General features: G+C 40.5%; 1 protein-coding gene across 3 annotated transcripts in view; it reads right to left on the minus strand.

The window, feature by feature from the left end:
- Positions 1-13,238, minus strand: part of ZDHHC17 (zinc finger DHHC-type palmitoyltransferase 17) — a 50,628-nt gene extending 37,390 nt beyond the window's left edge. For all 3 annotated transcript variants that reach the window (XM_044455283.1, XM_044455284.1, XM_044455282.1), the window contains exons 1-2: positions 13,170-13,238; positions 148-251 (exon numbers count right to left, since the gene is read on the minus strand). In XM_044455283.1, the coding sequence (XP_044311218.1) occupies positions 148-251; positions 13,170-13,232 (167 nt within the window). In that variant the 5' untranslated portion in view covers positions 13,233-13,238. The remainder of the gene's footprint in view (positions 1-147; positions 252-13,169) is intronic.
- Positions 13,239-26,996: the final 13,758 nt, after the last annotated feature.

The raw sequence follows: 26,996 nt of genomic DNA on the forward strand, positions 1-26,996 counted from the left end.
TCCCTAAAAGATATTTTTGAGAATGATCTGGCCAGAATTACTGTTGTGTTCCTCAAAATCTTTATGCAACTGGAACATGTTTTCAGATGAGTGTTTTCCACATGGTTCTAACACAAACTAATATGGATGTCAAATAAATCCACTTACTGTGTAGCTTTGACAATATCCCATGTGCTATAATCATCAATGTGGCTTTTACGCCCAAGAGATTCACTGTATCCATGGTTATAATGACCTTGAGGCTTGATTTCCTACAAAAAGAAGTTTTGTTAGGCTATTAGATTGAAGTTTCTATTATGAAAGAATTTAAGAAAAGCCTTGCTTGATCAAAACATTAGTCCATCTAATCCAGGATCACATTTCCCAAAATGGCCAAACACATGCCTCTAGGAAGCCCATAAACAGATATGACAGCAACAACCCTCTCCCACTATTGATTCCAGCAACTAGCATTCAGAGACATATTACTTTTAAACTACAAGGATACATGCATTCATTATGACTACTAGCCATTGACTTTTTAAATTTTAAAACTAGGAAACAGCTGTTTTAATGTAGTTGAATTATTTCAGCTATTCCAAATTTATTTAGTGTCTTTTTCCAATTTCGGGCATCCCTTTTTTAAAAGCTTGTGGTAATAATAACATCTTGTGGTATTTTTATTATTATTATTATCTATACCACCAACAGGTGAAGCTGTTTGGGCGGGTCACAATTTATCAAAGAGTAATAATAAGCATCAATGCAATAAAACACAGTGTAAAATTCCAACATACAAAATGTAAAAAAAAGCATAAACACCTAAAACAATTTCAGTAAAAGCTAGAACTGATTAAAACAACTGACAGAGAAGCGGGTTAGAGAGAAAGGGAGAATATATATAAAACAATCTGCAAGTAATGACAACTGACAGGAAATAGTTTTAGAGTTTATAGCATAACTAGGTGCTAAGAAAAAAATTTGAGTGAAACAAGTGATACTATTTTAAAACATCTATTATCATAAGGAAAGGAACAGTTAAGTGAGAGACAAAGAATTCCTTTGCACTGCACCAAAGCTTTCTAACTTCTAAGCTCCCTTTATCAAAAAAGTCCCTTCAGCAAATTGGAAGCAATAAACAATGCCAGTTATAATTTCACAAGGCAAATATATAGAACATTCCAAAGCATTTTATTAACCATTCCTAACTGAAAGAAAACTTTGAACAATACACTGGGGCAATGCATACCTACAATGGAGACTAGTGGCAACTAACAATTCCCCTATATACTTGCTTCAATGATAAGTCAACTTCGGGTGCTGCTAAGTAGCATAGAAAGGTGGCTGGCAGTTCAAATATTTAGCAAGAAGCTCACAGTTTGAAAACCTGTCACAGAAAATAACCAGCTTTTCAGAGGGACTCATCCATCTAAAGTCTAGTAACGAATACCCACATTCAGCTGAGAGATTTTTCAAATGGTCAGTGAGCACATCTTTATTTATTTTATAAACAACCCTTGAATCCATCTCCTAAGGCAGTAATGGTGAACCTTTTAGAGACCAAGTGCCCAAACTACAACCCAAAGTCCACTTATTTATCACAAAGTGCCAACATTACAATAAAACCTGAAAACTGATGTTTTAGTTTAGAAAAAACAACTTACAACCAGTCCAAGCAAATATATATATATATATATATATATATATAGGCAGTGCACTGACCAGCCATGTGAAAGCTCAGACAAATCATAGTTAATGAGTCACGGCATGTGACGTCATCGCTGGTGCCACTACTCCTTTCTGAGCATGCGCATGTCCCCTATGTGCGCTGTTATCCAATGCTCTGCTGCTGGGGCGATGCTGTGGTGACATGGCTTGCATGCTGACAGAGGGCTGTGTGTGCCCTCTGTGGCATGCGTGCCATAGGTTCACCACCACTGGCCTAACCCTGCCCTGGTGCACACCCCTAACCCTAATATAGGGCTAAAGGTCCACTGAAAAGAGGACGATTTTGAAAAAGCCTTTCTTAAGTAGCTTTTTCTGCATAGCTCATCATTTCTGCCCATTCTAAACACATTCCAACCATCAAAATCATGCCAGGACACCTCCTTTTTCTAACCCTAACCCTGTGATGGTGAACCTTTTAGAGATTGAGTGCCCAAATTGCAGCCCAAAACTCACTTATTTATCGCGAAGTGCCAACACTGCAATAAAACCTGAAAACAGCCAGTCCGAGCAAATATACATGTATATCCTTGGCAGCGCACTGACCAGCCTTGCAAAAGCTTGAATGAGTCATGGCTAATGTGTCTCAGCTTGTGACTTCATCACCGGACACCACCACTCCTTTCCAAGCATGCACATGGCCCCTATGTGCGCTGTTATCCAATGCTCAGCTGCTAGGGCAATGCTGAGGTGACTTGTCTCGCGTGCCAACAGAGAGGGCTCTGCATGCCCACTGTGGCGTGCATGTCACAGGTATGCCACCACTGTCCCTGGAAATAGCAAACCAACAGTATTATATTCTGCCTTCCTCCCCATGGTATTCAGGGCTTACCAGAGCACCAAGGATCATAACCCTAACCCTAACTTAGAATTTGTGCTTTTCCTGATTTTTATCAAAATATTTCATGAAGGACTGTACCATTTATTTGGAGATATGATGTATACATTTTAAATGAATAACTATGACTATGGTAAAGAGAATAAGCTTTGTTCTAGGAGCACAAACTTTGCACAGAGGAGAAAATATGTTATATCTTCAAGCTGTTCTCTTTACCACAGCAACAAAGGTGTAAGAGGTTGCCCTTATGATACTTCTCAGCTGCTTCCTCACAAGCTGATCTTTCATGGTGCATGGAGAAGGGAGACAGAGGGGCTAGCACATGTAATTTTTGTCCTCTCCTCCTTTGCTTCAAGTATTTAAAAAGCACATTACCTTCTAAGGATTTCATTGTCTAATATGGATGATGATAGTGATGAAGATTCATTCCAATATATATACATTTAAAGTCTGTCAGTTTCAAAAGAAACCCAAGTATTTAAAACCTTACAAAATAAAATGCAAAAATAAAGCATTGTAAGTTACTAGAATAATATCTAGCTAGCATTATGCACTTATATCTAGTGTAGGCAAACCTCAACAGTCAACACATAACCTTGGACACACAAGTATCTAGTCATGGATAAACAACTGCAAAGGTCATCCTACTCTTTGAGCAAAGTCAGATGCCCATCTGAACCCCCAAAAAGTATCCTTCAGAGGAAACCAGAATCCAACTTGAAACCGTCTAAATTCCTGTTCTTCTGAGAATACAGAACCACAATTTTTGAAGTCTCTTTGGGGAGGCAATCACTATTGATATACAAATATGACATAGAGATCTACAATCAGGATCCCCTTGCCTGGAAGATGGGGGATCATATGTAGTCTTTTAATACTTTCCTAGATAGAAGCACACTTCAGACTTCCCTGAGACACAAAGTGGGGAGGGAGAATATTATTTTGCCCACCCTATCATTCTGAATCCTGGCTATAATAAATATTGGCTAGAATCCAAGTAGTTCTACATACATGAGATTTTGAATTTTTATTTGTTGAATACACCTCTTGTCACATGGCAAGCCTCTTCTGATACTTAGGGGACTCTGTAAAGCAATTCAGATATGACATGGGATTTGCCATATTCAAATAGTCAAGAATCCCTTTATGCACACCTAAATTTGTAGACTCAAAAGAACCTCTGAGGATCTTCCCAATCAATTCATTTTTATTAAGGAGAAATGTGCACCAGAAATCTAGCTAACAATAAACCCCACCATAAACATCACCAAACATTAAATGTTCTGTAAGAAGCCCCCAACCCTCAAAAGGCCTTATAATTCAATTTATACTAGAAATAATAAAAGCTATTTATACTTTGTGAAGAGCACCCAGATCAAAGTTCTATTATACAAGTGCGGGGGAAGGGGGGTTAACATTTTGTTTTCTTGGAAAAGGATTCTGCAAAACTCTCACAACAAAAATTGGAGAACCACAATATATGAAAAGAGTTTTGTCAAAGAGCAGCAAATTTTATTTTTTTCCAAACATTTGAAAATAATTCTCACAGACTAAATGAAAACAATGGGGAGATTTTATTCAGCAACTAACTGATTAATCCTGCACATTCTCCACCATATTTATGCAGTTTTTATATAACAAAGGGATGGACAGATGCATGACTACAGCCTTTAATCCAAACCCTGCCTCTGAAGGACAGAAAAATCATGTGATTTCTTGCACAGCTGGCATGGAGTAAGTCATCGCTTATCCCACCCCCCTCCCACCGCCTGCAAAAGAGGGAGAAATGGACCACTTTGATTAGTTGGGTTTTATTCATTCCAACTGAAATACTCATGCATTAACATTTCTATTGACTTCATTAGCCTTTACGTTCTATTATTTGTATCAATCTAAGTTACAGAATTTATTCATTTTAATATTACTGATCATTACCAATGTATCATTACCACATAGTATATAAAAGAATCAGAAAACTACAATGCTACTTCTATAATTATAAACAATCATAAATGATATCAAGCAATATCACTTCAACAGCAGATGGATTTGTTGCAATTCTGAAACCAAATTTGTTAGTGGACCATAGTTTTCACTAGTCATATATAATAAATGTTGTTGGCATATATAACTAAAGCACTGGGCATAATTCACCACAAGGTAAAAATGCACAAATCTTGTTTGATATTTAATATTTTTAGAAAAAAATTCTAATGTAGTCATCCCAATACTGAACAATATCACACAATATGAAGCACAGTACTTTCAAATTTGTTGAAATGTGGCCAACTTTCCTATGTCATATTGGCAAAGGAAATACTTGCTTCAATTTCCTTTGAACCACGTAGACACAGAATGACATTTGACAACATGCTCTCTTACTTTATCTTGGTCTGCATCTGTAATGTAAGGACAGAAATACCAGTTTCTTACACACTGTGGTGCGCAAAGTGTTTCGCACTGTCTGGAAAAAGTAACATATTACAATTATCTTTCAATTAACGTCAGTTTCATTCCCCATCATACAGCAGTCAATCAATCCTCATTCCTTAAGCTGTTTGTGAGACAAGACTGACACCTGAGCTGGGTTCACACAAAATGACAAGCAGCCCCCTGCATGGTTACCATGGTTTTAAGAAAGGCTGAAATATTAATCAATCAATAAGCACAACTAATGACTTAAATTTCTGTGACTCAGTTAATCAGAAATTACATTCCATCCCTCCTTGTCATCCACAACCACCTGTGTCTCTAATATATTTTCTGCTTAGTTCAGTACAAACGAGGTACCAAGCTGTGGCTGTAACCCTTCAGCACTGCAGGTGCAGGGCTTACAAGCGTCCTCCTTCTCCATTGCATCTAGTAGCTAGAGCACAAGCCATACCTGCCCATAACAAGTACATCCCTACAACTTCCAGTAAAGCAGATAACTGGGGTGACAGGACCCACACAGACAATCAAGTGATTTCAATGTTATCATGGTTTCCAGACTCCCCAGCTCAGTCATTCCATTGTGGTCATGTATCCCATCAGCCACCAAGGTGCATCATCCCCTGCCTAGGTTGCCTGCCTCTTCCTCCTTGGTTCACACACTGAGGCTGGAGTAGCTCCTGCAGTTGTTCCTCTTTCCAAGGAACTCTGTAGTTGCTATATACCAGGACCTTAGAAACCATGATCCTAGGTTCTTATAACACAACAAGTCATGGTGGTACAAAGAAACCATAGAACAAACTATTGTTTTTTTTAATGGTTTCTAAAGCCCAAACTTCCCATGGTGAAATACAATGACTGGGTTCAAATAAAATGACAGACATACAATGGTAACAAAGCAGTTGCATGTGAAAGGAAATATGAAGATCCCTCTAGTATCCATGGACTTGCTCGCTCAAAGAATGGCTGCAGGAAGTGGAAGAGGGCTGTTATGAGCAGCTGCACCAAGAGCCATTCCCAGTGACTTGTTTTCTTCACCACCTGTCACAGCCAACAGCAGTGCTAGGTGCAGGTGTTATTTGTGCAGTTCATGAGGCACAACTGCTGAAGAGTGCCCTGCAAACAGTGAGCGTGCCACATTACAAGAAGCTGAGCCCAGGGAAGCCAAGAGATTTCCACCCACATACATATATCTCTAGATAAGGTATCACAGGACACTCTGAACCAGATCCAAAGAAACATATGAGAATAGATGCTAGTGTTGTTCTGGAAACACTTGCACAAGCAAGTGCAGAAGAGTTCATTCCATGTTATTATAATTAAGTTCTACAGTAGTGTTTATATTTCTACTTGCACAAGGGTCTACACATACAGAAGAACATACAGTGGTACCTTGGCTCACGAACTTAATCCATTCCACAACTCTGGTTTTGACCCAAATTGTTTGTGACCCAAGTCAAATTTCCCCATAAGGTTCAATGTAAATAAGGTTAATCTGTTCTGTAACAATTTTTTTTTAAATCAGAAAAATTTGAAACAAAGTGACAAACAACAACAAAGTACAGTACAGTACAGTGGAGGACACTAACCTAGGTGGGGGGAGGTTATTGTTTTGAGGGAAAGTCCCCCTCCATAAGGACATTGGGGAGATCTCTTTCAGGGGTTTCCTCTCTTCTTTGTCTCTTAGCTGCAGGGTCAATTTTGGTGAAAAATCTGTCTATAGTCACTTGTTTTTTCCTGTGCTGCATAACCCTCCAGAAATGAGAGATCATGTATCGTTCATCAGATTCAACACACTGTTTGTTACAGTTATGTTGGGGTGGTGCTTCTCAAAGAAATCCTGGCACTCCTTCCATTTTTTCATAATGGATTGTATCACATCACTGCTAACCTCCTCCCTGTCTTCCTCTTCCTCAGTGGAATCCTCCTCAGCAAGTGCCCGTCTGCTGCTCACTCTGGAGTTCAGCAAGTTCTTCTGTCATCAGTTCCTCTATGTCTTCCCTGCATGAACGCAAGTGCGATCGTGGCCATCTCTCCACTCAGGGAGGTGGGGGGGGGGGAGAGGGCCACGATCGTGCTGCGGGGGGGGGGGGGGAGATAGCCAAGATTGCGCTTGTCTTTCCTGCAGGAGCGCACCCGTGATCATGCATGTCTTCCCTGCACAAACGCAACTGCGATCGTGGCCATCTCCAAACTCAGGGGGCAGGGGGGAGATGGCCACAATCTTGGTTGCCACCCAATGCGGAGTTCGCAACCCAAGTGAAAATTTTCCTGAAATTTTTGTTTGTGACCCGATTTGGTTTGTGAACCAAGGCATTCATGAGCCGAGGCACCATTGTATTTGGATTTAGTTTTACTTTTCTAGAACTGCACTCTAGAATAAGTTGCAGAAAAAGATTTTCACACATGGAAGAGTCTCTTTCCATCCAAACTTCCACTGCTTTCAATGCAACAGAAAACCAACCACTATTACAGAGTTTGTTACACTGGCTAATTCAGACACCCATGACAACCCACACTCAAGGTTGAGTATGGATTAAGTGAGGTTATTATACAATGGTGGGTTGCAGTTCAAAGACAGAGTATGTGACATGGTTCAGTTCCTGCAGATTGCCTGATACCTGCAGATTGCCTGATCCCTGCTGCATTTGGTTCCTGTTGTATCCTGCCTTGCCATGTTGCCTCAGCAATGCAAGCTTGCCTACTAGCTGATGTTCAGCTCCTGCATCTTGCCTGACCCTTGCCATATATCTTGCCTTGCCATGCAACCTGCCCAGTTGTTTGTTTCAAGGTACCTGCACCTCTCTTTGTTTTCCTGTTCTTGACCTGCTCCTGTTCATGACCACATCCTTGTATCCTCTGATACATGCCCCTGATCCCTGACCTGACCTGCTCTGTGACCGCAATTTAGACATTCCATTAAACCTTGCTTTTGGACTTGGAACTCTGTCTCGTCTCAAAATATGTTGCCCTGGACCCAATGTCTTTCTGCTGCCCATGGCCCAGCCCTGGACCCTAACAACAACCACCAACCATGTACTCATGGCTCAAAAATGTCCATGCTCAACCCATACTATGATTGTGCTGTGTGTACCCAGCCCCTGACTTGGCTCACACGTAATAACTATGGGTTACATAAACCATAGAGCTATGCAGCAGCAAGCATGCATACTGCATTTCATCTGCTTGTCAATTTGCATCCACTTTCACCTACAGCCAAGGAATGCTGTATTTCTATGTTGGTTGAGGCAATATGTGAACCCAGAACTCTTGGCTGTTGAGAAACAACAAATGGGAGTTTTCTGCTAAGTTAAATCTCCTGGTTCTTTTGCCCTTCAATACCCTGGAATTCCAGGTTTGCACATCATGTCAAGCAACCCAGAAACAGACTATTTATGGCTTGTTATGGAAAGCAAATGCAAGGCAGATGGGGCAAGCATAAAGGAATGATTTTATGTGCAAACCAGGACATTTACTTGAAATGAGTGCAACCTGTTTCTACATAAAAACTATTGGCTTTAAGTAGCACAAGAAACTGACGATCACTTAGATACTTTAGGGATTCAAATGAAGCACAAGAACATAAACTAAATTATATAGTTACACACACACACACACACACACACACACACACACTCATACTAAGGATGAAGTATACAATTACACCAATTTAATACTGCAAGCCTTGTAAGGATGTTGTTCCTACATTGCAGATATGGGCACCAGTACCCAAAAGTCTTTATCAAGTTACATGACTCTGGCTGTGTTTTTATAAGAAATCATGAATACCATATAAGATACAATGCACGATATCTTAAGTTGTGAATAGCAATAACTACACATAACATACCACAATTAAAAACATAGTAATACATCTAAGTGATGTCACTAACAAAGGCCAGATGACATTTTTAAAAGCTTTATAGTCCTTCCAAGATGTTAGTAACAAAGTACAGAGTTAAGTACTCCTACAGCTTTGGAACCATTGCTGTAATTGCTGTATACTCTCTCATAACACTTCCTACTGGAAAAGGAAGGGATTATTTTTACAGTACCCAAGAGCGAGCCCAGTAACACTGATATATTATTTGAGCTGCACAACTGCTCATTTTCCTTGCACTGACTGATTAAGAGGGGTCTGGTATATTGTAGATGTGGAAACATGGGAGCATCTAATCTCTGTCTAACTTTTAAATACTAACCTGGATAATCAATAGTTACTGGCTGCACAGTGTTCAGATTTCCATGCCAGTGATTTAAAAGGTAGGAACTTACAACTTTCCAACTTTGAGAGCTCAACTTTTCAAATTCTTTTTTTAATTGTGGGTTATTATGAATGAGCGACTAGACAAATTATTCTTTTACTCTAGCTTGCTTACCGCTATGTGAAAGCCAGGATCATTATGTTAGGAAACACAGTGTGCAAACACTGATAAGCCAGAGTTTCAAGCTCACATGAAATAATACAGCCATGATGAAAGCTCTGTAGATGGTTGAGATTCATTAATAATAACCCACATGCATATGATGGGCCTTTCTAAGCCTACCAGTCTTCCATCTCTTTTAAGCTTGAGTTTCATCTCAAAAACAAGGAAAGGAGAATGTTCAGAACTGACACACTTCCTTTACAGCAGCATGGCCATTATCTTAGTTTTTCCTTATTTCATTTATCATATGTTCACTGTTAACCAGATAATCTTTATTAAGTGATTAATAGTCCAAGTCAAAACTGGAGAAATTTTAACTCTTGTTTGCATTTTTTTTCTTCACAGAAGACTGATTTTTCTAGAGTATTAGATTACTACAAATGGAACTACTCAAAACGTATGCCAACATATTTTTTACCATCAAGGTGCCATGATGTTCTTTGTCCTGTCTCTTTCACAGTCTCTTAATTTTTGCTGCTGAGATGGACTAATACTATGTGACTTGAAAAGACAAGCTACACCAGTGTAAAGTAGAATAGTCGTTAAAGTGTTGGACAGGGATCTGGGTTCTAGTCCCCCTCCCCACCACAAAAATCACTGGATGACTTAGGGCCTGTCACTGACTCTTGTTTTAACCTACTTCACAGGATTGTTGTAAGGATGAGAGGAAGAGGATAATGTGGGCCACCTAGAGTTCCTTGAAAGAAAAAAAGAAAGGATATAAAATGTCTTAATAAATATGAATAAACCACAAACTATCATATTATTTGAAATCTTGCATATCCGCACATCATAAAGTCTTCCCACTTTCCCCATCAATAGAGTTGAAATGTGCGCAGAAGATTCAGAGCAGGACACAGAGCAAGGAGGTATTGTTCCATAGTCTCCAAACACTGAGATTATCTAGGAAGCTTCAAGAGAAACACAGTAACCAACTTTTACTGTGAAGTGGCATTTTAAAAATCTTCCTTCATTCAGAACTTTGTAAGGAAGATTTATTTATTTATTTATTTATTTATTTATTTATTGCACTTTTATACTGCCTCACAGCCCATAGGCACTCTGGGCAGTTTACAAATGTAACACATATAAACAACCAGTAAAATTATCACATTTAAATAAAACAATAAATTATAAAACCAGTACAGCAAGATCAACAACCCATAGCAACTATAATAAGATTGATACACAGCATAGCAGCAATAATAAAAAAAACAGTATTAAAACAATTCTTATCTATTAAAATATCTTATCTGGAAAATAAACAGGTTTTATTTTAAACTAATACCGAAAAGAAGGCAAAGATGGCACCAAGCACACCTCCTTAAGAAGCATGTTCCAAAGATGGGGTGCTACTACTGAGAAGGCACTTCTCCTGGTCACCACCCCCTTACTTCCTGAGTGGGGTCCCTAAGAAGGACCTCGGCAGATGATCTTAGGACCAGGTAGAAACATACAGGAGAAGCTGTTTCTTCAGATAACACTGCCTCAAGTCATTTAGGGATTTAAATGTTAGCACCAGCACTTTGAATTGGACCCAGACTTCAATTGGGAGTCAATGAAGCTGAAAGAGATCTGGCATGATATGACCCCATGAGCCAGTCTGCGTTAGCCCCTGCACTGCCCTATTCTGAATCAGTTGGAATTTCCAGACCATTTTCAAAGGTAACCCCACACAGAGCATGCTACTGTAATCCAAATGAAAGGTTATCAGAGCATGGATAACTGAAGCCAGTTATTCTTAAAAACATTCTTAAAAGTGAGATCTAGGCCATCACCTCCAGTTCTTCCCTGATTCTTCAGAAAGTGTTCGGTATTTGTCCTTAAATCACAGTTTGAATTTCAAAACCCTTTCCCCACAAACAATGCATAATTCCTAAAAGAGAAGAAACTATTACAATTACCAAATTTACATTTACACACAATGCCAATATATGGTTTGTGTAACTCATAGTTTACTGAATTCTGTTTGTCATGTAATGTGAATTGGACAATGCTAACAAACCATGATTTCTTAATCATGAACAACCCAGAAAGATGCTTACTTGATGGTCTGCTAACTGATGAGGTTGTTTAAAATAATGGTTGCCATTACAAAAGTGTGGGTTGTTTATGAGTTTTATTAGGCTACAGAGGCAGCATGCAAGAGAAATTAAAAAAAAAAGCCAAAGACAATTGTGAAACAGGGAGGTAAAGGAGAAGGAGGGAGAAAAGCTCAGGGATTGAGAAAACATACCAAGTTTTGTTTGACCATGGGCTATAATTACATGCAAATCAGGCCACCATCTCAGACAAAAGTCCAAACTCTTAACATCTGCTCAGTCCAAAACCTTCCCAAAAAGCCCATGCTATCAGCACATCTTTACTGGCTGAATCTGTCATAACAAAGCATTTCCTTTATTCCCATATTAGGTGAAAGGCCATACATTATACTTAGGCAATTTCTGAAGGTTTTTAATGCTCCTCTTTATGTTAGGTAGAAAGGTGATTAAAACTCTATGCAAATCTTCCAGACCATTCACTCATTCTTAAAGCAAATGCTGGAATCTTATGGAGTCGTCAATTAAAATAAAAGATATTGTTTCAAATTAAGCTACTACCAAGGACTTTTCTAAACACTCACAAGGTAATTCTATAGTGTTCTACTAGTGCTAACCATATGGCTAGATATCTGGTCATCATATTGGTTTGGTAGCAGTGGGAGTAGCCATTATGGGCAAGTCATGCAGGATATTTTTTTTGTTTTTTTAAGTTGTATATAGCACAAAGTTTCCTGAAGAAAAGATACCAATGTGGAGATATGTTTTTGTTGTTGCCTTGTTAAAGTACATTTACAAGCAAATGAGAAACAATTAAAGTGCCTCAACCTGAGCACCATATTTTGAAAAATAAACACATAGCACTATCCATTAGGTGACCACACCATCACTGCAGACATCTTGTCAAACAGACATTTTCACCGGAGGCAAAAAAGGGAATCTGAGTGTTGGGATGCAGTTAAATCTGCCCAATAAACTGGCCTAAGGTTGCAATTCCGTGGCCTCTTACAAGAAAATATATTCCACTAATGAGCACTTTATCTATAAATATATAGGCCAAGGCATAGGCCACACAAAGCCCTCAATGGTATACATCAACAGTCTAGTTTTTTAACCATTTCACCTAACAGGCTGAGAACTCCAGTCCACTGAGCAGCCCAGGGGCGCCACACATTGCGCGATTTTAGGCATTTTTCCGGCAGCAACAGTGGTGTTGGACACAGCCGTGGAGTGTCACTGTGGTACTTCACAAGAGAGAATGTCAGGACCTGAAGCTTTACAAAACCACAGAAAGGATGCCCCAGCACCGCCTCTTTTTGAGTGAACAGAGGCACTCACTGGAATGACTGAAAGAAGGCTCCAGAGCGGAATGACCCCTCCAACTCAAATTCTTACTCCCCTCTTATACTCTTAGGAGGGAAACAGCAATGATGGACGAGAACGCTTCCTCTCCTCAGCCTCATACTGAACAAGTGCATCCAGCTTCTACGCCCTCCTTCCTAACTCTCTCCTTCTCCTAGCCCAGACAGGCGTACCCGCGGCCGCCGTTTATCCCTCCCCGATAAGCCTGCCTATGCCTCCTGGCCAACCTCCGCCCCCGCTCGGGAAGGGAGTGCCAAGGAAGGCGGTAGCAACCACCCCTGTCTGCTCCTCCTCCCCATCCTCCGCTCGACCGGTCCTTTCTCTCCCTAATGAGGTTGCCGAGGCGGCCGAAAGCCAGCAGGGCCTCACCTCAGGATGCAGGATAGGGACGCAACCCGCTTCTTTCTCGTACTCATCCAGAGGCGCCGCCATCTTGGTGCGAACGCGCCGCCCGCTGCATGCCGGGTAACGCGCTCCTTCACGACCTCTCCCCCCTCCCCCGCTATCGGTGCCCGGACAGGAGTTGTGCGTACCAGGAAAGAGCGGATAGGTAGTCGGACCCGAGCCGGGCAGTCAGTGCCGCAAAGCCACGGGGAAGGGGTGAGAGCGAAGAACTCTGGTGCGCAGCAAGAATCCGACTTCCTCGACAATCACGACAAATGACAGATGCGCTTCTCGCGGATCCCGGCGGGTCCATTCGTTCCACACTAGCATGTGCATTCCCAGTATACGCTTCCACTCTTGGAAGAGACCCAAGGACCCCCCCCCACCAACACTCCCCGTGACCAAAATCAGAGTCAGATATCCAGCTATCAGAGTGCAAAAACGTTGCAAAAGTAGTGGAGAAAAGGTACGTTGCAGCAAGGTGCTCACGGAAATCCGTAAGTCCCAACTACGACATGCAAGTGTGCCCAACTATACGCTACAACAAAAGGTTAACAAAAGTGTGTGTGGGCGCGCGCGCAATCTTACACGCGCGCCTGTGCAAAGTACTGTTGAATGCAGGCGTAAATTACAGTCCAGGATTGCCTGCCTGTCTTTCTTTGCTTAGCTGGTTCTCAGTACTCCATCTCCAAGGGAAGCCCTTTTTCCGTTGCCTTCTCGATTCCTTTCCCCAAATCTTCCCGGCTGCCCACTTGATCTCTGGTTCCTATTAGATCTTTGGATAATCAGATCCCCAAGGGCTTCTAACTCCAGATTCTTTAACAATAACAATACAAAGGGTATTTTTGTTGGGGCCAAAAATTAGATTGCTGAAGCAAAGACAGCTTGGAGGAAAAGCAAAAATGGTATCAGTTATTTAAGGTTGTTGTTGTTAGTCACGAAGTCGTGTCCGACCCATTGCGACCTCACGGACAACATTTCTCCAGGCCTTCCTGTCCTCCACTATCCCCTGGAGTCCACTTAAGCTCACACCAACTGCTTCAGTGACTCCATCCAGCCACCTCATTCTCCGCCATCCCCTTCTTCTTTTGCCATCTATTGTTCCCAGCATTAGGCTCTTCTCCAGGGAGTCCTTCCTTCTCATTAGGTGGCCAAAGTATTTGAGTTTCATCTTCAGTATCTGGCCTTCTAAAGAGCAGTCAGGGTTGATCTCTAGGACTGACCAGTTTGATCGTCTTGCGGTCCAAGGTACTTGCAGGAGTCTCTTTCAGCACCACAATTCAAAGACCTCAGTTCTTCGGTGCTCAGCCTTCTTTATGGTCCAGCTTTCACAGCCATGCATTATTTAGGGTAGTTAAAACAAATGGGGACAGTGAATAACTCTAAACCAAGAGTGGGTAGTTGATATGTCTCCAGATACTTTGTACTGTAACTTCCAGAAGCCCCTACCAGCATGGACAATGGTCAGAAAAGCTGCTGTAAACTGGGAATGAGCATGAAAATAGCAATCACAATTCAATGCAACCTTAGACTTGTGCCCTAAATGTTTCATTCTTCCCCACCACATCTAACCGTTTTGTACCTGGCCTTTGTTGCTGGTCCTCAGGGTTCTATTACAAAACAAAATAGATCCTACAAGCCTGTCTTTCTAAATGGACAGGACAACTGTGATTACTTTTTCATGCTTTTGTACTGTAAGACATACAATTGTTTAACTGTTCTTATATTCTTCTCAATGTTTTAGCATCCTTTCCTTGTTGCACACTAAAGATTATCAGTTTTTATCAATAACCTTGTATGAATCTGTTTCATGAAACCAGTGGGGTAGTGGTTTTGAGTGTTGGACTAGGACTGGGAAGTTTCTACTTAGCTGCGATGCCCATTGGATAACTTTGGGACAGCCATTAATTAATTCTAAGCCTAACCTACCCCACAGGATTGTCACCTTGGGCTCCCCAGAGGAAAAAGTGCAATATAAACGTAATAAATATATTATTGTCTGTATTTGGTGACAATTCACAAGTTTTTGATAACAGTTTTTGATCAGTCATAGACAAATGTTTTGTCTTTCACTTGGGAGTTCTAGGGAAAATATTCTAATGAAAAACCCAATTTTTCTGTTGTACAACCAGTTATGTGTTACATTTGCACAACTGCTTACACAAGCATAATATGCAACTGGTACAATGCTCTGTAAGTACAAGTGTGCTTATGCAATCACTACTTCAATTCTCTTAGACATAGTTTGGAACCTACTTGGATCCTGCCACACAGTTGGATACTGATTTTAAATACTTTTACTTGTTCATCTAGCACATGAAAAAATACAGCTCTCTTCCTCACCTTCTTTACTTTAAAAAATATTTAGATAGCCACCTATCAACCTATGTTGTTCCACATGGCTTATTTTATTTATATTGTCTTTATTAGATTTATATCTGCTTTTTTCTAATTAACTCAGAGGGGTTTACACCATTCTTCTCCTGCTGCTCTCAGTTCCCACAACAACCCTGTGAGGTAGCTTGGTCTGAGAGTCTGTGACTGGCCCAAAGTCACCCACTTGGCTCCATGGCTGAGGGTGAAATAGAACCCAGGTTGCCCGAGTTCCAGCCCCTGTTCTTAACCACCATACCACACTGGCTTAGAAAACTGGGAATAAAATACATTAAAATATTGGGGTGATGGGTTTGTGGAGCGTCATGTGAAACCAGTCATTATCAGTTTATCAAGGGCTAAGCAACCTATACTTAATCCAACTACTAATTAAGGGTTAAATGTGCATTGTTTTTCTTTGAATAACCCACAATAATTTGTTTTCCATGAAACAGCATCCTGCTCAGAGGTTATATTTTCAGAAGGGCAGCCACACATAATACTCTACATATACTCTTAGCTGCGGCTAAGATTGGGTTTATTTGCGTACAATAACCTGCCATGTTGTGCAAACTGAGTCTGCATGTTTGTGTTCTGCCAGTGCGAGGGGATTTAGCTGCAACTCCTTTCTCATCCTGTGGGTGTAACTCCAAGCAAGGGTTCCAGTGTTAGGCATATTTAGCTATCCTATATTTAGCAATGTCACTTGCTATCTGGATTACCATTGTTTTTTAATTGTTATGTTCAGCTGTATTCATATCTGTGAGCTTATTTTTTTATTGTTGTCAACTACCCAAGCCTTTGATTTAAGAACATCCACAGCCTGCCTCCCTCAGCTTGGCATCCTCCCAGATGTGTTGAACTGCCATTGAGAATTATAGGAGACTTGGTCCAACTCATGTGGAAGATGCCAGGTTGGGGAAAGTGACTATAAATGGTAAAACTTCTAAAATGCTATCAACATTTTTCTTCTTTAAGCAAGTTCTTGGTTAATTTCAAGTGGTATCCAGCAAGCTTCATAATTTTCTTGAGGTATTTGAACCGTCTCCCCCCACCCATAAAAAACCCATTTCTTGGCCCTTCTCTTTAAGGAGATGAAAATTTGTCTGCAAGCCTGCTTTGTTTCAGCAGTTTCCTTGGGTTGCATCATCAAATAACTGCCCAAGGCTTTGTTGAACTCTTGACAGTCAAAATAGCCTCTAATTTTTCTTTGCATTTTACAGCTAAGACATATATTCTAGGATAACATCTCATGACTTGGGAACCATAGAATGCAGAGTAGGTAATATGTCCTTACAGTGTAAATGGAATATTTAATCTGTGGACAGCTTTCATCCATATTAATGTTGATTGTATTTCTTTTTAATCCTTTCATGAGTGTTCTGGATGCTTTGCTAAAATGCAAATAAAAGCATCAACTCTCTGTATTGATTAGAGGTGCCAAGCATATAGGCAAATGTTAGCGTATGAAAGCACAGTGTATCTGAAGGAGTTTTCACAAGTGGCATCAAGAATACCTTTTGGTTCCCAGAGAATCACTCCTGAATGTCAATAATGTGAACCTGAAAGTGGAAGAGAGTCATTTAAAAATCAATTGTACATGATGTTTGATGTGGATGTGTGGCCTGTACTCTTGCAGTAAAAGATAGCATTTTTTGGGTGACTAGTAAAAACACCTTAAGGGTTTCAAAGAGACATTTGTGGTTCATCTTGCTGCTTCATGTGGTAGGGAACTATGAGATCCCTTGTACTGCAGGAGGAAGTCCTGCTGGCATTGTCTTCATCCAGCCTAGACCTAGGTTTCATCTAGTTCTTCATCTCCATATATTTTCATTCTGCAGTCCTAGAAAATATTGTTCATCCTTCAAAGAATACATTTTTTATCGGGAACTTTAAAGCACTCTACTCAAGGAGTGTAAGAGGAATATTTATATTTTACATCAAAGTAATAATCCATATCAGTTCCCTCAAGTTAATAATGATCTACTAATTTTAAGAAAGGAAGCTTGCAATATTAGTAGGATTTAACCTTTCATGAATTTTGAGTCGTGAAATAAAATGTGTACTGCACTATCTCTTGACCCGTGCTGCTTCTTGCTCTGTGTATTCACATAAAATAGAAGAGCCGATTGTTCCATTGTGTTTCAACCCTCCCCATTGTGTTTTCCTTATTTGAGAGGTCCATTGAAAGCTAATTAGAGTTGGGCAATGAAACACTGCACATCCAAGGCGCAAGGAGACTAACAAAGAAATTCTATGTTCTAGTTATGCCATAGATGAGAGTAATATGTGCCATCATTATGCCTGCAGAGCAGCAGCTGCATTCTATACATACTCAGGAAGAGAAAAGGAAAAGCAGAAATCCCCCAAACAGTGTAAACATTGCAGATGTGCTCCCAGCACCTTTGGAAATTTTGCCAATGCCTACCACACCAGAAACTACAATGCCCACATGAAGCCCACGTGCAGAGGAAGCCAATGGATTTGCAGTCATAGAGATGTCCTCAGCCTAGGCACCATCACACAAACAACTCCCAAGTGTCACAAGATGCTGCAATGGCCACCAACATGACAAATGGATCAGACAAGTTCATGGAGGATAAAGTTGTACTGATGGCTGTGCATTACCTCTAGTATATTGGCAAATACTAGTTACTGAGGAGCACAAGTGGGAGTGTGCTGTTGTGCTCATGTCATGCTGATTGGCTTCTCACAAGTACCTGGTTGGTCCCTGTGCTAGACTAGGTAGGCCTTTGGTCTGATCCAGCATGGTTCCTCTTGCATACTTATGAGTCTCCACTCCATCAGATTCCATGGCACAGCTAGCAATGATCCTGCTATTGCCAGCCCCCAAGAACCTCTACAGACAGAGGTCTGAAGCTCTGTGGTCTTTGAAAGCACTATGCAATGAGGAGGAAGCCACGGCTGCACAGCTTAGCCCACATAACTCTCTAGCCATGGTTCCTGCAAAGAGCAGTAACCATGCTGGCTGGGAATTATGAACATTGCAGTTCAATGAGATCTCCTTAACCTCTTTGGACCCCTAAGTAAGATGGTATTTTTGTGCCCCACATGCTTTCTTTTCTCTCTTGCCACCACCTATAATGCCACCATTAGAGGCACCTATAATGCCACCACTACTGCTACCATCAGCTTCCTCCTCACCCTCTCCTGCCCATCTGCCACTCCCATCTCCCTCCCACCCCCTACTTCTTCAGTGCCCCTTTCCCTTTCTTCCTTCCCCAACAGCCACTGTCATCCTTCATTCTTCCTGCTTCCTCACCACTGGCTGCCGCTCCCACTCCGGGGGCCAATGTGTCTGGATTTCTACCTGCTAACACACAAATGTCACACAACCACACAGCTATCAGGAAAGTGGTGATTATTTTACATAAATATAATTTCGGCTACGATCCTGTGCTGACTCACTTTTGAGTAAGCCCCTTTGAACACATTGGAACTTAGTTTAGAATAGACTTGTATAGCATTTTGTGGTTCAAGTGTGAACACATGCAAGGTCTGTGTCTATCCATTGCGATCTAAAGACACACTTTTATGGGGAGTGGGGCAGATGGTTAATACCTATTTCTCCTGGTACTCTGTTTCAGGAACTTGCCCTGTTGTTCACAAAGGAAGTTAGTTGCAATCCACCACAGCTATTAAAATAAGGATGAGAATTACTTCACCATTTGCACAGCAGTTGTGGTTGCTGAACCACAAGTGTTGCACCAGTTTCCTCCCAAAAATATGTTACATGTGGAAGGTAGGCACTTTCTCCAGTGTCAGAAGCACGTATCAGGACTCCCCAGGATGGAATTCTGTGCATGCTTGGATAGAAGAAAGTCCAAGAACTCCAGCATGATGCAAGTTTTAGGACCTTTTGCTTGCTAAACATGCACAGGACAACATCCCCTTAAATGATTAATTACTAAAACTTACAATGCTGTTGGTAGAATGTTACTGAGAATGTCCTGCCACCTGCTGGACAACAGTACAGTTTTTTTCTTGAGTTTTTTTAAAAATTATTATTACAAACTACCATTTTCAACCTGTTAAGGACATGTTCATGACAAAACTTATGTTTTAAGGTAACTGGATGCTTTAGACAGCCAGGATGCTTGATTTGGTGAGTTCATCTCTACTCATGGTTTTCAACAAAAAAAGTTTGACTAAGATGTACAGAAAGAATGCTATTTATGCGATAATGATAATATACTAACCTTATTGTAGGTAAAAATACACGACAGTAACTATTAAATAGTCAAGCAACCATGAACAACATATACTAATGAATAATAAAGTTCAATCCTAAGCCCATTCAGACAGAAAAAATCCTATAATCCCCAGCATCCCTTCAGCCAGAATTTTCTAAGCATACATAGGATTGTAACCTTATTTGTTCTTTTCTATTGGGATCGATTTATTTAGTATCCTATATCCAGGTCTTACAATAGATCTAGGCAGCACCCCATGAAAGTACTCAGGTCCTTTTCAATTTTGTCTGCAACATCATTTTTTGCTTTTCATCATGGATAAGAACTACGACTAGTCTTCAACATTCACAGATAGGCTCTAAAATGAACAAGTAACCTAATTGTTTGCTTGTACTCCTGCCTGTTCAAAAGTAAGTCCCACTGAAGTCAGTGAAACTTAATCACAAGTAAATGTCAGACTGCAGCCTCGCAAAGCAATCCTAGCCCTCTTGGGCAGGGAGGTTAGGATGAAGCAGTCTGTCTCTGAAGCAGTTGCAGAGCACTAAAAGGACCCAATTTAATGTGGAAACAAGCGATTTTTGACCATATGGACTCTTTAGAGCCATCCCAGACAGTATTCTTTCCTCTCAGCAATTTCAATTTTGTTCTCACAACAGCTCTGTGAAGTAGGTTATGACAAAAGAGAATGATTGACTCCATATGGCTAGGGATTTGAACTCAGGTCTTCCCAGTCTATTCTGAACCAGGATCATTCCATTTTGACATCCTGGCTTCTTAACGAACTGTGGTTTGTTGTCTTCAGCTATAACATCATTAGTGTCATGGCAGTAACTCCAAGGATAAGTTAGAATTAGTTTCCAGCTCTACTCAAGTGGGCTAGCCACCTCCATTTCACACCCAGGCCACTGGATTTCTGGGATGTGTTGCTGCCCTTTGACTCCAAGGAATGGGCATTGTTTCTTCCAGTGAGCAAGGAAGCCTTGGGAAGCATGATGGGCATGTCGTGAGCAGAGCTGACCGGTGCCGGAGGTCAGACTAGATGGCCCGGGAGGCCTCTTCTGACTCGCTCTGTTTCTAAGTTCCTAAGCGTTCTATACCCAGTTCCTCAAATCTTCATTAACCAGCACCTACTGGAAAATGCACTGGCCCTTTAAAGCAAGACACAGCTTTTGAGAAGGTCTAGCTCCTAGAAGGATTCCTCTGGCTCAGCTAGGAAAACCTGTCAGTTGCCCTAGGCCAGTGGTGGCGAACCTAGTGCATGTGTGCCGCAGCGGGCACACAGAGCCCTCTCTGTGGGCATGCAAGCCAAGTCACCCCAGCATCGCTCCAGCAGCCGAGCATCGGGTAACAGTGCACATGGGGGCCACGCGCATGCTTGGAAAGGGGTAGTGGCACCAGGCGATGACGTCACGAGCTGCGACTCATGGACGGTCAGTGCGCTGCCAAGAATATCTGTGTATTTGCTTGGACTGGCTGTGAGTTTCAATACATTTTATTAACACAAGATTTTAGCTTTGAGTTTTCTTATGAAAAATTGAAATTTAATACCTAAGATTTATCAAAGAGATGTTCTAATTAAGAGACTGAGATCCTTTTAATGTTGTGCTGTTCCCCTGGCATATTTGAGCCAAAGTTTGATGAATTATCACCATGCATACAATAGCAAAGATCACATTAATTGTGCAAAAGCACGCCAAACGCAAAATTTTACCTTTCAATAAAAAGCTGTTTGTATCATTGAAAGCTCTGTTATTGTGTTTTTCTTTCAAGACAAAAGATGTTAAAGAGCTGTTTTTTCTAAACTAAAACCACAGTATTCAGGTATTATTGCAGTGTTGGGACTTTGCAATAAATAAGTGGATTTTGGGTAGCAGTTTGGGCACTCAGTCCCTAAAAAGTTCACCATCACTGCCCTAGGCCAATTTTGTAGTATGTTTTTATTTAAATAAAAAATTTCAACCTAAAAAAAAAAAAATTCAACGTAGGCCAATGTGGGGATAATTTAGCTCTCCATGGTCCTGAATCTTAACCCACAGTCCTTGGGTTAACACCTGCAGTTCTGTCTCAGACCTGCTGCAGGCAGCCAAGCCTCCTTACCCCATGCCTCTTGGCTTGGGCCATCACTTAGTAGGGACAGAATCTGTGAAGAAACAGAGCAATTTTCCAAGTTGAAACACATGGATTGTTGCTAATCAGAAATGGTAACTTTAACACCCCTCCCCTACTTGCATGTGAAGTGGAATGGGGATGATACAAATCAGTCGTTTATTCATGGAACAATGGCTTGTTCATGCAATGATGCAATATAACAAGCTTTTTGGCTTGTTCATGGAACAGTGCATGATTGGTTATGAAATCCACTCAATATATTGAATCAGTGGCATAAACAATTATCATACATAAACTATAAACAACTATCATTCAGTTTCTAGACTCTTGGGCTGCAATCTGTTTACCAGGGAATAACTGCAAGCACAGGTCAGTTGGGCTTACTCTGAGTAAATGTGTATAAGACTGTGCTAAGATTCAGGCTCTTTTGTTCATGGATCTCAACAGTGGCCCCCCAACACTTTTTCCATTCTTCCCTTGATGGGTGAGTCATTTTCACATTCCAGCTTGCCCACTGTTTATAGATAAGCTGCATTCTCTCAGCTACTTGCATTCTCATTTTTGTTGGGACTGATAATATTCCTAAAGACAAAGGTTTGGGATTTAACTGCTGAAATGCAATAACAAACAGAAAAATAACAGATTCTTCTGAACCAAGGAGGACTAATAATATATCCCATTATCGTTTCAGACTTTATTTGCAGGAATTCTAATAGATTTCTGCACCAACAGCAACAAAACATGCATCTAGTGGAAAAATCCTTTTCCACTGCAGAAAATCAAATCATATGCCTTCTGCATTGAACAATATGTTGTTTATAGAAACCGGTAATGACATTGAGGGTTTTTCCCTCTCTCTCTCTCTCTAAGGGGGGCTCTTGAAGGAACAGACTGACAGAGAAATGGATATCAGTAACAGGCACCCTGCCAACAACTCCATCCAACTGGAAGGAGGAGATTAGAGATGCAATCCTATGCATTTTATACAGAAAAAGCCCTACAGCTCCCTGCATGTCCCATCCAGTATGGTATGGGTGGCTGGGACAGACTTTTTTGCTTTTCAGCATGCACAGAATTGCACCTTAATTCTTCCACTTGATTGAAAAATGCAAAATACAGAAGGAAACAAAGCAGCTTCTTTCTGCAGTAAAAAGAGAATGTAATTTAAGATGCATTGTAATGGTTATGACCATGACTTTCACAGCTTGAATTTTGAGCTGGGCTTGCTTTCTATTCTCTTTGTTATTTTTTAAAAATAATAATGCCACACAGAATGCTGAAGAGAACAACATACCAGAGAAGACCAAGAAAATCAAAATAATTCTTATCCTTCTCATAATGGCAAAAATACACCTAAATGACAGTTTGCTGCCCCATAATGGTACCCTCAAACTTTGGTAACTGAGTGAATAAATCTCATCCTGCCTGTTTTTATGCATGCAGAAGGAATGTGTGACTTATACAGAAAGATTAGTGGGGTTGAGTAGTAGGATCATGTTTGGCCTTATTATTCATGAGTTTTCTCCTGACACATTCCAGATATGAACAGAGCTGGAGATTCCAAAGGGAATGTATAAGATCTAGGTGATTCTTGTCCCAATTGCTCTTGCAATTGTGCTATATGAGATTTCTGCCACACTGAGACACTGACATTGCAATCCAGTTGATGTCTGCTCAGATATGGGCTCTACTGCATTGAGAAGAATTTCCTCTGGAGTAACTATATTTGAGCTGTATACAACAGTATAAAAACTCTCATGCAGGTGCAGATACAAATATGGCACAGAAGGAAGAGCAGATCAGGAAAACAATGTCTTTAAACAGGTACCAAATAGGGGAAAGGAAAAAAGAAACATGGGATACTTTATTTTTGTGGACCATTTCTCTTCCTTGAAAGAGCAGCTTTCAGACTGAAAATCAACACAGCATCCATATAAATGAAAACTGAAGAGGCAGTTCTCACTTGAAGTAAAATTATTATATAGCAAATATGCAGAACTCCTAGTTCCGTTGTCAAAACAAACCTTTGGACATATTCAAAAGTGAGTTGCTGAGGCCTGTGACAGCAACAATATGGCTAACACTCATTTCTTGCTTGTTGTGGACACCACTTCAATTTCCTTTTAAATGGAAAACTACCAGTGATTTACTTTGTCAACTTCTTCATGAAAATATAGATGTCTTCAAGCAGACATTCTTCAGAGCTGATGGCTCCATTTCTAATAGACTTCTGATGATTCCTATCAGACTGCTCTATTTGGATAAAATCAGCAAGAGAAAGTCTAGACTTTCTGACGCCAGGTTGTAAAAAAGAAAGCAAAAACACAACCCATCTGCTCCCTGGCATTATCAGGGAAACTGATACATGCATTGGCACCAAATGGAACTGTGAATTTAGAGAGCAGTGTTCCGAGTAATAAGAGAACAGAGCGTTGACCCTTGTGATATAGTGGGGAAGCAGTATATTGCACCTCTGTCTCTCAGTTCTCTTGTGCACACCACATGTAGCAGACACCACAACAAATATATTGGACCCCAACATTGAAGAATATGGTTTCATTTATTGTGAGTATAAGATTTGTGCTTCCAGAAGGGGAGGTTAGGCAACAATAAAGCCTTCATTTTGCTGTTCCAGAATACCATTTATTTAGATCTATAGCCTGACCCATCTGGGAAGCTCTTCTGGAGCTTTCTAAAGCGTAAAATGGAAAATCCTGTGAAATGGAAGAACATTATTTTAATTCATAAAATTTACTTTCCCTTTTTCAACTTAAACCTGAACCTGTAAAGGCCATATCTAGAAAGCCATTTCTATTATCAGTGGTCTGGCTAGCAAATTAGAAAACTGCTTAGTGGCTGAACCTTCCTCCTTGACTTACCTCTCAAAAGAGACAGATGGTTTTAGCCAGGTAAGCTATTATACAGAAGATCTTAATATGCAAATACATACTGGAGAACAAAAGATATGATCTGGCCTATTCAAACTTCCTGGCAGGGTGGACACTTACCAGACATGCTGTGGGACAATGCTGAGCTACATCAAATACAAGGTTTGTCACAGTAAAAAGCATATGGCAGAAGGACAGACATTCCTTAGTGCTGATTCATGTGTTACAGCACAGAAAACTTCAGTTTGCCACTGTGTTACTTGGCAGGAAGCACATATTGCTTGTAAGCCACCTAATTAGCCTAATAACCCTAGAATGCAGGCCTTTTCTGACTAAACTTGCATAGGATTACACTGTATGAATATTAAATTGCAAGTTAAGCACCTGCCAAAGACTTGGGCATCAACTCGTTTAATAGCATCCTTAAGAAGATAATTTCCAATAAGTCCTGATGTCAACAAGGAGTTTCCCTATCCATGGGCTTTGGCTCAACTGGAATACCTGGTTTTGGTCAATGAATGAATGAGATTAGAAGAATAAGATAGATTCTCAAATAGCTAGTACATATAAAAATTTCAGAATGCACATGAACACACTCTCACTGTTCTGTTGGACAGCTTAATATTCAGACTAATTTGCCATCCAATAATCTATTGCTTGCAAAAGATTGCACTCTTCTTTCCCTATTACAATGTTTTACAGCTGCCTGTGATCCTATATACTGTACAATGCAAACATATGGGCACTGCAGGGATGCCAGCTTGAATCAGCCTTTCCCAACCTAGTGGTCATGCAGTCCGGGGATAATGGGAGTTGTCATTCAAAATATCTGGAGGGACAGACATGAGAAGGGTGTGTGATTGCAGGGAAATTATTAAAGAAAGGGAGCTCGATGCAGGTTGCAAAATGTATGAAATCCTGAATTTTATTTCTGGATTCTCCAGGGAGCAGACGCATGGATTAACAAGACCAAGAAAGACTTCAGCCTTGAAACTCAAGAGAACTAAGCTGAAGGCTTTCTGCCAGCAGTAGCTAGCAGTTTACTGTTCCTAGGCAGCAGGTCAACTTATTTTACATTCCTTTCCCATGCAATTAAGCAAGCTATCATATTGTGTAAATGTATAGTATTCAATATCTTTGTAGCCTTTTCCAGCCTCAGCACCACCTGCTACTGATTATTAGATTTCATTTTAGCAGCAGAATTTATGCTGCTGTTTTGCCAATCCAATCAGCAAAAAATGTTCCCCACTAATAAATGAATGATTTTATTGTAGTCCCATGAAATCAGAAAGTAAATGGGATGAATGAAATCCATAGTCCAAATCTGGAGGAAGTTGTCAGGATTAGTACCACTGATATTGTAAGACCAGGTAGTTGTGGACAATTTATGGCTCATTACATTCAATGGGATGCTAATCTGATTTGTTTTCTTTGGATTGCAGTCTATAGGTCCCAGGGTGCTTTCTGAGGCCATATAACAGCCTTAACCAATCTGGTGCCCCCCAGATGTTCTGGACTGCAAGCCTCAGAATTCCTAACCATTCCTGTGCTGACCACCCCCACTACTGGGGGCTGGTGAAGTTCAACTTGGAGCATGCCAGGTTGGAGAAGTTCAGGGAGGACTACTGAACATTCACCATACAAATAAACCTGCACTTTAAAAATACCAATATTGTTCTTTTTTAAAATAGAAAGACAACTGAGCAGACATTATTACTAATCTCTCTGCATATAATTACAGTTTCCCATACTGAGGATTACCCATCCTTTTGCAGTAAGAACAGTTAGTGGTAATTCCATTAAAGTAGAAACAAAGCTTAGACAACGTCATAGCGTATTCATTCATTCATTCATTCATTCCACTTATATTCTGAATTAAATTAGTCCCAAGGACTCTCTCTCTAGCATATCTCAAAATATTCCATGTGGAATCTATGTCAATGTATAGGCTGCACAGCACAAATATAATTTTGCTCTTAATCCCAATTTAGAGCAATTCTTAGTAGTAGAAGACAATTAATTCTCTTTTAAATTGAAAACCAGTCCTGTTGTTATAGGAGTGTTACAGGGAACTGACGTTTTAAGCCAGATGAGAACAGAAACATGGTCCTATTTTCATCAGGTTAAATCATATGTTACACACAGCTATTTGTGTCTTTTGTTTATATTTTCAGTGTGCTTAAAGTACAATATTCTTTAGGCAGGCTATATGATAAAAAATAAAGTAC

The sequence above is a fragment of the Varanus komodoensis genome, unplaced genomic scaffold, assembly GCF_004798865.1.
Source record: "Varanus komodoensis strain SLA01 unplaced genomic scaffold, ASM479886v1 scaffold8, whole genome shotgun sequence".
Taxonomy (NCBI): domain Eukaryota; kingdom Metazoa; phylum Chordata; class Lepidosauria; order Squamata; family Varanidae; genus Varanus; species Varanus komodoensis.